The sequence below is a fragment of the Labeo rohita genome, chromosome 7, assembly GCF_022985175.1.
Source record: "Labeo rohita strain BAU-BD-2019 chromosome 7, IGBB_LRoh.1.0, whole genome shotgun sequence".
NCBI classification, from domain to species: Eukaryota; Metazoa; Chordata; class Actinopteri; order Cypriniformes; family Cyprinidae; genus Labeo; species Labeo rohita.
Genome location: NC_066875.1, coordinates 19,174,019 through 19,189,238, shown reverse-complemented (window position 1 = coordinate 19,189,238; position 15,220 = coordinate 19,174,019). Strand labels below are relative to the sequence as shown.

Genomic DNA, 15,220 nt, shown 5'->3' with positions numbered 1-15,220 from the left:
GTTGTATCTCGACCAAATAGTGTCCTAATAAACCATACATCAATGGAAAGCTTATTTATTCAACTTTTAGATGATGTTTAAATCTCTGCTTCAAAAATTGACCCTTTTGACTGGTTTTGTGGTCCGGTGTCACATTTATGTCACGTGCGTTAAACAATATAATATACTAACTAAAAATACATTTATTTAAATTCTTTTCATAATACTACTGAAGCTGTGCTCCCATTTCTGTCAGGTTTTTACAAGATTACAAGACTAATCACCTAGACTCACACACTTTCTTATTTTGGACAAAGCACACTGAATTTCTGCTTCGATTTAATCCGCATGTAAGGAAAAGCACAAATTTTTAACATGTTTATTAATATTGTTAAAGACAATGTGTTTTACAAAAGATAAAAATATTCAATATTTGCACAATTGTACAATTCTGTTTGAATTCGGTTGTTTGTATTGACTCAAATGCAAAAACTGAGTTATAAAATATATAAACTGTAGTATAAAGTGTAGAGCAACTGCAGTGCAAACAGGTCAACAGATTCGAGCACCTCTACCATGCTTATTTTAAACCTTTACAGTGAGAACAAAGATTTCCCTGGAGGATAATAGTTTTTTTATTTTATTTCTAATTTACAGCACTGTTTCTGACTGATGATTATTAAAGGGAAAAAAGAGAGACTTTTTTCCATTACAAATCAGTGCTGTACATGTGCTAGAAGGCAGACAGGTTGAATCACAGATTGGTCACCAAAGATGAGGAATAACATTAAAAGAGTTTGTATATTTCATTGTAAACTAGGACATGCATTTTGAAATACAAAGAATGGTCAGTGGTTATGAGATTTACAATTTTAGTAAGAATTAGAATTAGTCTATTTTTTCCTTACAGGTTAACGATTCTTCAAATTTTGTAATATTCTCTGAAACCTACACTGCCCTCCAAAAGTTTGGAAACGCCCTAGAAAAGTGGGGTTTTGGACAATATTGGCATGAATCCTTTTTAATTTGTGATAATTTTGCACTGATAAGGGACAACACAAACTACGAAAACATTACATAAACAGTTTATACATAGAAAAAAACATAATTTTTTAATTCATCAAAATATCCACCATTAGCAGCTATTACAGCTCTGCATAATCTGGGTCTAATTGTATTCTAAACTTAATTGGCAATCAATTGTTGAAGCTATTAAGGTGTACTGACCCAAAAATCTTTTAAAAACCTGGGCCAAGTTTAAACCAGTAACCAGGCATCACAGCTGGCAAAGCGGCATGTCTGATTTTTTCATGTATATATTGCCATTATTATGTAATCAAAATTAAAATTATTATTGCTGGTCTTCAATGATAATGTCAAGTTACTTAAATGTATTTGCTCCAAAAAATGATAAGGATTTATGCTGATATCGTCCAAAACCACACTTTTCAAACTTTTGGAGGGCAGTGTATTTAAAGGGATAGTTCACCCAAAAATGAAAATTCTGTATTAGTTTCTTTCAGTTGTTGAGCACAAAAGAAGATATTTTAAAGAATGTTCGTAACCAAACAGTTTGTGGTAGTCGCTGACTTCCATAGTATGGAAACAAATATTATGAAAGTCGATGGCTACCTTCAGCTGTGCATTCTTCAAAATATTTTCTTTTTGTGTGACCTATCCATCTTACTTTTCCTGTAAGAGCAGGTGCAGCTATTTGTACATTTTCTGGGTCTGGCTTCCAGTCTCATCTGTGTCCAGCCATTTTTAGTTGTATGAAACAGCTCATTTTTCTGCTTGATACTGAAATTGGTATGTCTTACCATATTATTTTAATGGGTTATCTTAATTAAGAACACACTGGTTTGTAGTGCAAACAGTTTTACTGTTTGCTGCACGTTTTATATTCTTGTTATTTCCCTATAGTGGCTAAGGAACCGGAAGTCTTGCCCATAGGTTTACTTCCACATTGAAGAATAAGGTCGATACCTTTAAAGGGTGATTTCATAAAGTCATAACTTTGCCCAAAGGCTTTGAAAATTCGATCAACTGAGCCTTTCAAAGTACATCAAAATAATGGCATTGATACAATAAAATACAAAGCAATGCAGATGAAGCTAATGGACACACTGAAACAAAATATCACCTACAACCAGCAGACACACTTCAGGTGAAACCAGTGCAGAGAGAGGCAGTGTGCAGCCTTCAGCGCGTCCGTCCACTAGTCATCACAGCCCAGCAGCTCCATGCGTACAGTTATCCGCTCATGCCACTCCCAGGGCAGAAACCGCACAAATCGAGCGTAGAAGGGGAGCTCGAACAAATTCTTTTTGTGTGTGTTGTTGTCTTTGTTGCCTTGAAAAATCTGCAGGAAGAAAGCATTTCAGTTAGTCAGATGAAATGACTATAAACTTAGTGTAAGATCTATGTGCTTTGAGGGTTTTGTTATATATAAATAACTAAAGCTGAGTTATTAGATTATTATTCTTTAATTTCCTCTGAGTGTTACACAGAGAGATTTACTGTACCAAGTAAACAAAACCATGTGATATTGCACCCTACACCCAACTCAAAACACTAAGAAAAAAAAAAAAACCATTCAAACGTTTGGGGACATTTGCTCTTTTTTTTTTTTTTTTTTTAAAGAAATTAACAATTTCATTCAGCAAGGATAAGTTGATCCTTTCAAATTGTTAGAAAAATATATATTTCAAATAAATACTGTCCTTTTGAACCTTCTTTTCAGCAAATAATCCTCAAAACATTTATCTTAGTTTACACAAAACTATTAAGCAGCACAGTTTTGAAAACTTTTCAAACTGATTATAATCAGCACCAAATCAGCATGATTGAAGCTTGATTCAGAATGATTTCCGAAAGATCATGTGACACATGTGACGTTTAAAAAAGTGCTCAGGACTTTTTTGAAAACACGGTTTACTCCATAGGATTATAATGTAAAACAGACACTGGCAGTTTCAAAAAAGACGCCAAGTGTGAACATAGCCTAACTTTCTCCAGCTTAATGAGGACAAATCAGAAATAATTGCTTTTGGCCCTCCAAAATTGAGCAGTGGTCTCATTAAGGAGCTGGGAAATCATTTCCCCTCAATTTCCTCCCAAGTTAGAAACCCTGGTATCATCACCCTGGAGAATTATGTTAACCCAAACAAATCAATTCTGTTGTTAAGAACAGTTTTTATTAACTGCTGATTATTTCTAAAATTAAACTGTTTTTGCATTTTCAAGACCTGCAGAAACAGCGTTGCCAAGTCTGCGGTTTTCCCGTGGAATTGGGCTACTTTAACACGGTTGACGCAGGGTGTTTTTCACTTCTGCGGGTTGAAGCAACCCCAAAAATTTAATATTTAGCCCCTGGAATGGTGATTTTACCAAGGGAACACCAACAAAAGGTTAATTTTACACCCTGGAATGCGATTTTTAAGGGGTGGGGGGGGTGGAATTGGGCTACTTTTGGGCTAGTTTTGAGTAGCAATTGGGCGGGTTTTGCTGTGAAAGCCTGGCAACTCTGTGGAGAAGGTTATTCATGTTTTTATTACCTCAAGTTTAGAAGTTGTAATTCATTGTATTTGGCTCATTGTTGCTTACAAGCCTCCAGATGGTAAAATGCAGCTGCAAAGCTGTTGACCAAGGTGAAGAAATATGACCATGTCACCTCAATTTTAGCTTTGCTTCATTGGCTCCCAGTCAGAACTCAGTTTAAAATCTTGTTTGTTTTTAAAGCTCTTAATGATCAAGCTCTAGCCTATCTTAAAGACCTTCTTACTTCTCTGTCATCTACTAGACTTTTAAGATCTTCTGATAGTGCTCTTTTATCGGTCCCTCGTTCATGTTTAACTGAGTCTATGCTTTTTCTGTTGCCGCCCGTGTCTGTGGATCCAACTGCCTCTGAACATCTGTTAAACAAACTTGACATTGTTTTATTGCCTGTTTTGTTTGGTTTTACTCTGTCTTTATTTAACTTTAGATAGCTTTGTTTTGTTTAAAAGTGCTGCGTACTTACTTACTAAAACAGTCTTAAAACCCCAACCTTTTGAACAGAAGTGTATATTTAAAATAAAGATATTTTATAAATAAAGTTGTCATTGCTGTAACCTTATCTGTTCTTGTTATTTGATCCTTCACAATGCTCCAAGATTGTCCATCATCACTGTATGCAATCTTAAAGGCTGAAACAAACTGCACAACTCCAAAGTCTTTTGCTCCTTGAGTGATGATGCCTGTGATTCTTTTAGGTTTCTCCAAATCCAGCTGTGATGTGAGAAAAAACACATTAAAACATCAGAGACAAACCTCAGACTGCAGTCCAAAATTACCAAAATAAAAAAAAACAGGATGATGTATACTACTAATTTTAATACGTTATTATTGTCTTTAGATTGATCTACTGTATGCATGTCATGTTATGATGGGTTTATAGCATAACTGAATTATTATGATTTAAAGACCAATTTTTGAGAACTTTGTAAAAAAAAAATAGACACAGCGTCTCACAGTCTCACCTGGAGCCACTCTGAGCGGTTGTTGTGTGCTGCCGCCCAAGCATTAGTCTTGCCTTGTTTGTCCAGGCGAGCGTAGAAGGGGTACCAGGTCAAGGCATCTATACCCCAGGTGCGGAAGCTGCTAGATGCTGTAAGCTGCACGTCAGAGATGAGACGGGACTTCATGCCCAGCGGATCAGTGCAACCGATTGTGCTGGAGTGCACTGTCATGTTAAAAAAATGAGAGTGCTAAATGGCTAAGAATGATTTAAAAAAAGTTTTAATATAAATATAATGATTCATAGTTAATTCAACTGAAATTACCATTAAGTTCACACCCCACAAGTTCCATGCGGAGAGTACACGCTTTACGGCACACCACGGGAATGATGCGAATATACTGGCCCACAATGGGAGGGTCAAACATGTTTGTCTTAGTTCCATCGTTATCTGTATTTCCTGCAAACATCTGAATAATAAGAGTCATAAGTATAAACATAATGCTTTTAGCATATGACGAAAGTTTTAACACATACGGAGGACAAGATTTGTAATGTTTCTTACTTTGTCTTTTCTCTGGCCATCCGCTTTGTACACCGAGTATGATTTACCATCAAAGCTGGAAGCCACCTTGAAAGCCTTGACAAATTCTGCTGTCCCCATGCGGCTAGCTCCTTGGGTGATGATTCCAGTGAGACGCATCTTCTTTTGCATGTTAACCTAAAATGAGAAAATCATGGATAGGAAGTGTAAACATCTGAATCACTTTGTCCTATTTTGTTGATAATTACTTGTCTACAACCACTCACACCAAAGATGATAACAATAACTATAAGTTTTAAGAATCTTTCCAAAATTATGAGAATAGGAAAGTTCACACCACAACTATAACAATAATGGCACAGAGGGATGATAGTAATCACTTTCAGAACATTGACAACCAAACCGATACAGTGTTAAGGAGCTTGAGTATTTAAAGCAGCAGACGACATAACTGTAGCACGCACTTATAATAAACAGAACATTATTATCCGTTAGCGTGGCTGTGTAAGTTGAAATAGTTATCTTTATAGTTACTGTTCTTGGTGTGAAATGGCCCATACTGTACACATACATGATGGCAATAAAATCGAGTGATTACTTTAAAAATTACAATAAAAGCATCTTTTTAAAATACTTTTTTCTGGTATGATGCACCTTTAAAAACATCCACAACTCAAACATTTTAAAACACTTACAGTGAAGAGTTTCTTGTTTGTTATGGGGAATTGTTTTACTTACGTTTAAAGTGTGTGGCACTTGAACGGATATGAATTTAGTAAATATAGATGCAACACTGCAGCCTCTATCGAGAATAACAGTGCCTTGCGAAAACATTAGCTTTAGCTAAGTACTGAGTTAAGGGTATGAATACTTATGGAATATACTTATTTCAGTTTTTTTATTTTTAATAAATTTATAAAGTTGTAACAATTCTGTTTTTGGTTCGTCATGGTGTATGGAGTGTAGATGTGGGGAAAAATGTCATTTAAACCAGTTTAACATAAGGCTGCAACATAACAAAACATAAAATAATGAAGGGGTATGAATATCTTCGCAAGGCACTGTATATATCTTATGTTTGTTTTTGTATTATCCTTTATCAAGTATCAACCTTGTTTTTAAAATTTTCTTGAAGGGATAATTCACCCAAAATTGAAAATTACACCATGTTTTAATCACCCTCAAGCTATCTTTGGTGTATATGACTTTCTTCTTTCAGACGAACACAAATGGTCTACATTTTGAAGCAAAATAAAGTGTGTCCATCCACCATAGGAAGGACTCCACATGGCTCCAGGGGGGTTAAAAAGGCCTTCTGAAGTGAATCAATGCGCTTGTTTAACTTTATAAACCATAATCTTGAGAGAGTGGAGTTACAGCAGATGGCACACACACACATACTGTTAGACTTAAATCTGTGCATGTAACATGAGTTGATCTGTGGAATGCGTAGTGAATGTTTTGACTGACTGTGTTTTTTTCACAGGCTTTTGGCTGCTTTATTTTTTACTAACCTGTTTTCGACACACACGCAAAGCTTCAAATCTTTTCCCGAAACAGTCAGAGGAAAATGTCAGTGCTTCACGAGGCTTCATTTGCTCATCACTACTGTCAACTGTTGAATGAATGACTGTCATGTCCTGCTTGTTTACTTTGAATCGGACGACACTCCCACTTTTGACGCAAGGCCTCATGGGGTGTAGAAAACTTGTGGATGAAGCTTGGAAGAGCCAGAACGTTTTTTAAAATAACTCCGGTTGTATTCGTATGTGAGAAGGTGGTCACACACCTAAGATGGCTTGAGGGTGAGCAAATCATGGGGTAATTTTAATTTTGGGGTGTGTTTTTACCATCAAAGTTTCAATTCTCAGACAAATATTTCAAAAGGATTTTCAAAACCATTTTTTTCGGATTATTTTCTCGTAATAAAGTGGTCCATTTTATGAAATAACATTCAGTAAATGGGCTGACTGGCAAACCTCAATCCAGGGGTTCTTGTCTTGGGGTGCGGAGCTCCAGGCGTTAACAAGGCCCTGGTTGTTGAGGCGTGCGAGCTCCGGTCCCCAGTGCTGCAGCCCTAGAATGCCAGAGTGTACAGAGGAAGCCGAGATCTGGGACTCTACGATTCCACCTTCCTCCATCCCCAACAGAGATGTACAGCCTGCACCATAATATAGTGTGAGTATGATTTAATAGGGCATAAAGTCTACATTATATTGTCTTGCCCAGCTTACTGCTACTTGGTTTATTACAGTCGTTAAGCAGTTGTACACTCAACACTTAAAGGAGTAGTTCACTTCCAAAACAAAAATTTAAAGATAATGTACTCACCCCCTCGTCATTTAAAATATTCATGTCTTTCTTTCTTCAGTCGTAAAGAAATGTTTTTTGATTAAAACATTTCAGGATTTTTCTCCATATAATGAACTGACATGATAAGTTTGAACTTCCAAAATGCAGTTTAAATGCAGCTTCAAAGGGATCTAAGTTGAAGTTGGAGGAGAAAACGAGAGGTTTCAGAGTTTTTTGACATACCCTAACAGTATTGAACCAGAATACACAGAGTTCACGCAGAGCATGGAGAGAAAACCTGAAAAGTTTTCCTCAAAAACATAATTTCTTTATGACTGAAGAAAGAAAGACGTGAGCATCTTGGATGACAAGGGGGTGAGTACATTATCTGTAAACTTTTGTTCTGGTAGTGAACTATTCCTTTAATATTTAGGGTCATCATTAAAGCATCTTAAAATGTACATTATAGCAAGTAAAACTGAGGCTAAATTATAAAGTGTCACCAGGAAACCACTGGCTGTATATAAAAACTCACGTAGCTGGCATTGCTTTCCAACGTATGGAGAAGGGCACTGGCAGGTGTAGTCCCCATCCAGATCACGACACAGGCCTCCGTTCTTACAAGGCTGGTTTGCACAGTCATTTACATCTGTGTAAGAACACCAAAAATAATACAGTAAGTATACAGTAATTTGGAAATGTTGTAATGGGACACTTCCCTGCAGAGGAAGGGAGATGTCATGTAACTGCAGCTGAAGTATGTATAATTATAAGTGTGGTGACTGAGGTGTGGGGTGGCACAATGCTCTGCCTGTGCGCTCACTCAGGTGGCTACAGGATCTCTAAATTTCCTCAAAAGGGACAGAGAGTTCTGTGTGGAGCACGGGGTGGGATGGTCTGCATTTCCAGTAAACTGCTGCAAACTGCATGTACAGCACATTTACAAGATGTTTGCTTGTACAATTTTTTTAACTATTAAAGATAATTTTTAAATTAAAATTAAAACTGACTTACTGCAGTTATTATAAATCTTCACTAGGGGGCAAACTTCTCAGAAATATATGGTATATAGATGATATAAAATGTAAGAGGAATATAATTCTTTACTTTATACACTAGCATTCAAAGATTTGGGGTCAGTAATTTTATTCATTTATTTATAATTAACTATTATTAATAATTAATTTATATTTTATTTTATAATTAATTTATGAATTTGTAATTAATACATTTGTTCAGCAATGATGCATTAAATTTCTCTTTGAATTTTACATTTACTAAAGAATGCTGAAAAAAAAAGTATTACAGAAGTACAATTGCTTTCAACATTGTTATTAACAAGAAATGTTTCTTGAGGACCAAATCAGCATATTAGAATGATTTCTGAAGGACCATGTGACACTGAAAACTGGAGTAATGATGCTTTAAAATGTAACTTTCAGCATCACAGGAACAAATTACATGATATAAAATATCATGTAAAATCATGTTAAACTATACTCAAATAGAAACCAGTTATTTTAAATTATAATAGCATTTCACAATATTACCGCTTTTACAGTATTTTGAAAAAAAGAAATAAAATAATTAAAAAGAGAACTTTTCAGTGGGCTGCTTCTTACCCTGTTTGTTCCAGTAAAAGTACTAACAGCCTAATAACTCTTGCTGATACATGCAGATCCACTGTTTTTATCCTTTTGTTCAGAAAATAACACAGAAAGGCTATAACAGAAAAGAAAACACCATATTCACGTCCCAACAACAGAACAGAAGTTGTTTTGCTCCTAAACTGTTAAGAGGATTGAAGAACACAAAGAAACATCATTCTGCTTAAGGCCTGGATTCACACATGGCACACAAGCACACGCACATGCATTTACACAAGCAAACATCTAGGTCAGATGTGCTGCTGAAGAAACTGTCATGAGTCAAAGTTTTTTGGGAGCTGTGAACTTATATAATATTAGAGCATCATCTATTCTGAACTAAATACTAAATGACTTGGAAAGAAGGATTCAATTCAAAAGCAACTTCACAGTCTGCCGAATAATTCAAACTAAACATGTAAAATACCAAATTAAATTTAATTTTAGTGTCAGTTGCTTTGCTTTTCAACTTTTAATGAGTGTTTGAATTGGGCCAGGACATTAGATGGAAATGTTTTGCCCACAGGCTGGTTGGTACTGTTCTTCTTAAGTTTAAAACCTCTTAGGCTTGATTAAGGCTTGCCTAATTGTACTGAAGCTGTCTGTCAGGAATGTTCCTGGCTGCATTCGAAGGCCTTTCAGTGCCAATGCTAGTCTAATATCTGTAAAATCAGTATTTTTTACTTTGGATTTCATCCGCTTAGACGTATGAATTATTAAATACCAAACATTTTTTCCCTAATGCTTCTTTTTACTTCAAAACAAGAACATAAATATTCCCAGTATCCTTTTTAATTTTATAAAATTATGTATTATGCATTGGTCCACTGCAATTTCAGATGTGTGTGGTGAATCACACTTTCATAAGACGTTTTGAATTAGTCCCAACCACAATGCCATATAAAGAGAACAGTTGCTGTGTTCACGCCATGTCGTAATTATCATAATTACTAGATTAGACTATGAATTATGCATTTCTATGGCAACACTGTAAACTATTAACTACAACAACAAGTAACAGTTGTTTGTTTAGCTTTATTTAACTCATAGCTACTTTTGTTTATTTTCAGATAAATCCTACATTAAGATATTACCAACATTATACCAACCACTTAACTACATTTTATGGGTTAAATCCGCTGCTATTTTTGAACATTTCCACATGACGCTGCCATGGTCAGTTTTAATACAAGTCAGAATCTTTATTACGGTAATTCTGGCATAGAATGAACGCACCTAGTTATGTAAAATTACAAATATGGATTCTTTGAACCAGCCATGGTGTTCTGGATATAACATCATTATCTGAACAGTTAAAAATGGCATTACTACATGTGTCCACTATAGAGGACCTCAGGCAGCAGAGAGTTAAATCATACATGGTGAGACTTGTGTGGACTGGAAAATTTTAACAAAGCCTATTTAAAACTCACTATGGTTACAGCTCTTTTTAACCACTACTGACTGCTCAACATCCTGGGTGTGTCTGGTGTTTACACCAGTGCCATTGTATGTACAGTACATTTATCAGCATGGATCAATGAAACAAAGTGGAACAACTGATACAGCATGAAGTAACTAAAATCTAGTCTCTTTTCAAAGGGCCTGCAGCCACAAGATGATTCGTCATATAGGAGAAAAGTTAACCACAAAATGCATCATAGGAACTCCATGTATTTCACAACAGGGTACAAATGAGTCTCAGTTTGTGCGTAAGCAGTTAAAAACTGGGACAAAGAACTAGTGTTATTGTATATTTACAAAGAACTTTGTTCTTCTACTTTTTATGAATAAGGCCCAATGTGTGTGCTTGTTCAGTTTTGATCAAATTTAAGTTTTCCTTTTAATACAAACATCCCTCTAAACACGTTATTTGGCCCTGTTGGAGCGATTTTAATGGAGTTTTAATTAGTGCGACAGGTACTGACGGTCTGATGTAAATGTGAAATAAGAGGTTCAAAACTTACTGATATGGCAGTGTGCACCTTCGAACCCAGATTGGCATTTGCACACATATTCATTAAAGACATCTCCTCTTCTGGAGTTAGAGATCACCTCACATGTGCCATCATTTTTACAAGGGTTTGGACTGCAAGGACCTGCAGTGAAAAAACAGTTAAAAGTTCTGATGTTAGTATCACAATAAAAAAAAATTATATATATATATTTTGCATGTGAGATGTGGCCTGGTTCTATGGTGGTGCCACCCTCAGACGAATGCAATATCACCCTCAGTTGAAGCTGTAATAATAGGATATTGGCAAAATGTAGTGCGTATTTGTGTTTGCATCAAAAGTTTCTATTTCTAATGTGTTTTTGCAGTGTCGAGTAATGTAGCTAATCACACACTATGGCTTGGCAATAATGCAGAAATTAAAATCTCAATTTTTTCAGAACATTTGACAGATTTTTTTTTTTTTTTTTTTTTTTTTTTTTACGATTTTTTAACTAGTCAACTTGAAAACGTAAATTGAAAATGAAAATGTATAAGAAATAATACGAAGAAAATGCTTTTTTAAAAAAATCTAAAAAGTCAAGGTAATTCAAATTCAAAATGACTTAAGGTATAACACCAGTCAACTAATATATATATATATATATATAATGATTAAAAACATGAAAAATGAGACATACAGTAGTAGCTCTTCACAGGTATTTCATTCGATTACTCTGCTTTTCCACTGTTAACATGGACGTGTCTGACTGTTGCACTTGCGTCGCTTGCAGCATCTTATGCATCATGTGCGCTGACGTGCGGTTGGATCGTTCTTTTCTCTTTACTGTTATCATTGGCATATTGTCAGTGTCTAATCCTAACGGTTGGATCGTTCTTTTCTCTTTACTGTTATCATTGGCATATTGTCAGTGTCTAATCCTAACGTTTGGTAATACTTCTATTCAAAATCGTGATTCTTTGATTTCTAAACAATAAAATTGTGGCAAAACATTAAATTCGAATTAATCAATAAAATTGGAAAAATCACCCAGCACTAAAACACACATATCTGCTGATTTTTTTAACTCAATGGTCAATCAGAGGTGTTTAAGTCAGATAGAATCCTGCTCAAAATGTTATGCATGCTCATGAATCATCTCATTGTAACAAACAAAGTGTTAACCTGATGTAAATAAGATATTCCCTTTCACATAGTAACAGCAGTAAAACTACTGGAACGACTTTACCGGTAAATACAAAAATGTGCTGTTCACACAGGCAATGACATTCAGTCTTTTTACCGGTAAAGCACCATTCATCAGTTTTAAAACATCAGTTTTAAAATACCAGTAAATTCTGTGACATCATTTGTAACCATGGAGGGGTATACGCAGTCAGTATTTTTGTTGACATTTTAATTTTTGTTATGATTGGCCAAGAGTAGACGTCAGCGCGTTTTAAACTCATGTGCTCATACTGGTAACCTCATTCTGAATTCACACAGAGCACATTACATAATTTACTAGTAATGTTACAACTTCTCATACCGGTAAATTTCCAGAACAAATGTACCGTTATTTCTGAAAAGGTCTGGTTCACACATTATCTCTTAATGGTAATTTTCCGGTAATTTATATTATGTGTTAAAGGGGCTAGAACTGTGCAGTCGAGAGAGCTCCATTAATTATAATGGAATTCTTTGTGAGATCACAGTAAACTAAGATGAGTGTCAACTTTTTTGTGATTATAAGGGGGTGCTCTTTGCGCACTTTCTAGACTACATATAATAAAATCATAATTTAAATTTAAAGTTTTGTTCTTCATGCTGCTAACAGGACCAATGGCCTCACTGCAGAGTTTCAGGTGTGACATCCACATATAAATAAAGGATTCACTCATAATTGCAAGTAACATAGCAATGAATGGGACAAAAATACAATGTCAGAAAAGATCTTCATTAAGGCTAGAGAACCCTCACTAATTTTAGAAGCACCCTCAGTGATTTGTTTCTGGATCCTTCCCTACTTGAGATCTTTTGAATTGTTCTTCCTAGATGGCAATGAGATTTAAAGGAAATCAAATAGAAGCTAATTCCCACGTGTCTCATATTTTTCTTTAAACAAAAGAATAATCTGAAGTGTCTCCTTGTTTCAGAAGAGATCTCAGCAAGGTTTTAAACTGTGTTCATATGCACACCAAAGTCTGCAATCGAAAATCAGATTTAAGCATTTTTGCCAACTCTATGCTATGCTACCCGCATTATTATTTTTTCAAATTTTATTTGAACCAACATTAATTATCAAATTAAATAACTGAGAGCCTCATTAAATAAGCAATGAAAGAGCATTCAATAAGGTTTTCCACAGGGAACAGGGTGATCCATGTAAACCTAATCTAAAATTTAAATGAGCGTTAAATTGGGAAAATGCAAACAAACAAGATTTCTGACCATTCTCAGTGGCATTGCAAGTATCTCCAGCAAATCCTTCAGCACAGATGCAGAAGAAGGGCTCTTCTCCAATGCCAGTCACACACGTCCCTCCATTATGACACAGGTTCACCTTGCAGTAATCTCCTATACAGACACACATAAGCAGGAGTGAATGGAATTACAAAGATTAGACTGGAATTAGATCTTATGTTATAATTCGGCAATGGACAGAGTGGTCCTGCATATTAAGCTTCACGAGATACAAAGGAGCAAAAAGGGAAGGAACGCTTTTCACACTTCTCAACAGGATCAGGAGAGCACAAAAGATAAGAGATGTGAGCAGCATAGCCAATGCACATGGTGAACTTTCGAAAGCAGATGTATACTTTTCGAAGGTAGGAAAGGTTCTGTGATATTTCTAGATAAGTGAACAAGAAAAAGAGCTTATATTGTGTTATCGTAAATAAAGGCATCACAAAATATACCAGAAATTTCGCAAATAACACAAAACAGACACCTAATTAAATGCTGCTCATGTTTTGTTTGAGAAGCATCAGCATTCACTGCGCTTCATTCATTCCAACATGACAGAAAAGGCATGAACAGAATGTAAGAACATCAAATGCTCTTAGGCGCACATTTCTAAGATGAGTGAAACGTTACACAACGTGCTTTCTATAAAGCTGGGAGATTTGTGCCGTGTTTACCCTCTGAGCTCCTTAAGATTACATGTAGAGTTCTCACATTTAGGTTCTTTGACTATGCTTTAGCAAGAAATTAAAGGCACTTTCCCATACAACTTTGCACTAATTTGCTTTCCAGAATTTTGTAATGAGTCATATTATCCAGTAGAGTGCAAATCTCTTTCCCTTTCCCTGGACTAAATTTGTTTTGTCCTCACAATGGTCCAGACATCTCTGTATCATCTTACTGAGATCCACTATATATTAAATCCATCTGCATTTCATTTAACAGGATAACCTAATTATTTGGATAAAATAAAAAAAGATACAATGAATGATACCATTAATTTATGTAATTATTTTTACTGTTAACAGTATGCTAATTTAACAATACAAACACAGATGACTTTACTTCATCAAAACTCAGTCCTACTTTGAAATGAACAGTAAGACACTATTTTGAACTAATACAAGATAGTCTAAACTACACTGAGGGGAAAAAAGACACACTAAATAAAGTACTAATCTGTGAAATGTTCATTAACCACAAATAAAGTCCTTCCCACAGTAATAAAAATTCACTATTTAAGTACTGTAATACTTAAAGCATAATTTCCTTGTGTTTTCTATAACAGATGTCAATAACATAAAAAAAAAATCAAAAGCTCAAAACTAGTTTTACCACAGTGAAGCAGTGACAAACAGTACTTTTATGAAGGTTCAACTGGAAAAAGCATTAAAAAATAACTACTTAGAATTTAAGATGTTACTCACCATTCACTGTACAAATACTGCAAATGATTAAACTGACAAAAACTATTACACAGGACCGAGTGAGGCTCCGGGTCTTCATATTGGTACTCTACTGTCTGTTTGTCTCTAAAGTCCCTGAGCGTTTTCTGTACCGCTAGGTCTCCTGACGTCATCCTCAAACGTGGAGCAGCTAGACGCTCTCCAGCACAAGGCGCGCGCACTGTTCGCGTGCACGGCTCGGCTATTTCAAGATCTGTAACGAATCAATACTATTGATAGCCTAGGCTTTAAAAAAATTACTAACGGTATTATGTAATTAGAGGTGTTTTCCGCATGTGGCGTTTAACTGAAATGTATCTGCACTACGCATCATTTTTGGGTAGTCAGTATCAGCTGCATTAGAATTCTTCTAATATTGACCAGTTCAGTAATCCTATTAACGTTACCTATTGAAAGTC

At 35.4% G+C, this 15,220-nt stretch overlaps 1 protein-coding gene across 1 annotated transcript; it reads right to left on the bottom strand.

Moving 5' to 3' along the window:
* Window positions 1–344: 344 nt before the first annotated feature.
* On the bottom strand, window positions 345–15,000 carry mfge8a (milk fat globule EGF and factor V/VIII domain containing a). The gene is made up of 10 exons (XM_051115383.1): window positions 14,784–15,000; window positions 13,345–13,470; window positions 10,927–11,058; window positions 7,849–7,962; window positions 7,001–7,182; window positions 5,043–5,198; window positions 4,803–4,947; window positions 4,500–4,702; window positions 4,093–4,248; window positions 345–2,341 (listed from the first exon to the last, which is right to left on the bottom strand). Exons 1-10 carry the CDS (start codon window positions 14,860–14,862, stop codon window positions 2,198–2,200), a joined length of 1,437 nt encoding a protein of 478 aa, XP_050971340.1. The 5' UTR covers window positions 14,863–15,000; the 3' UTR covers window positions 345–2,197.
* Window positions 15,001–15,220: the final 220 nt, after the last annotated feature.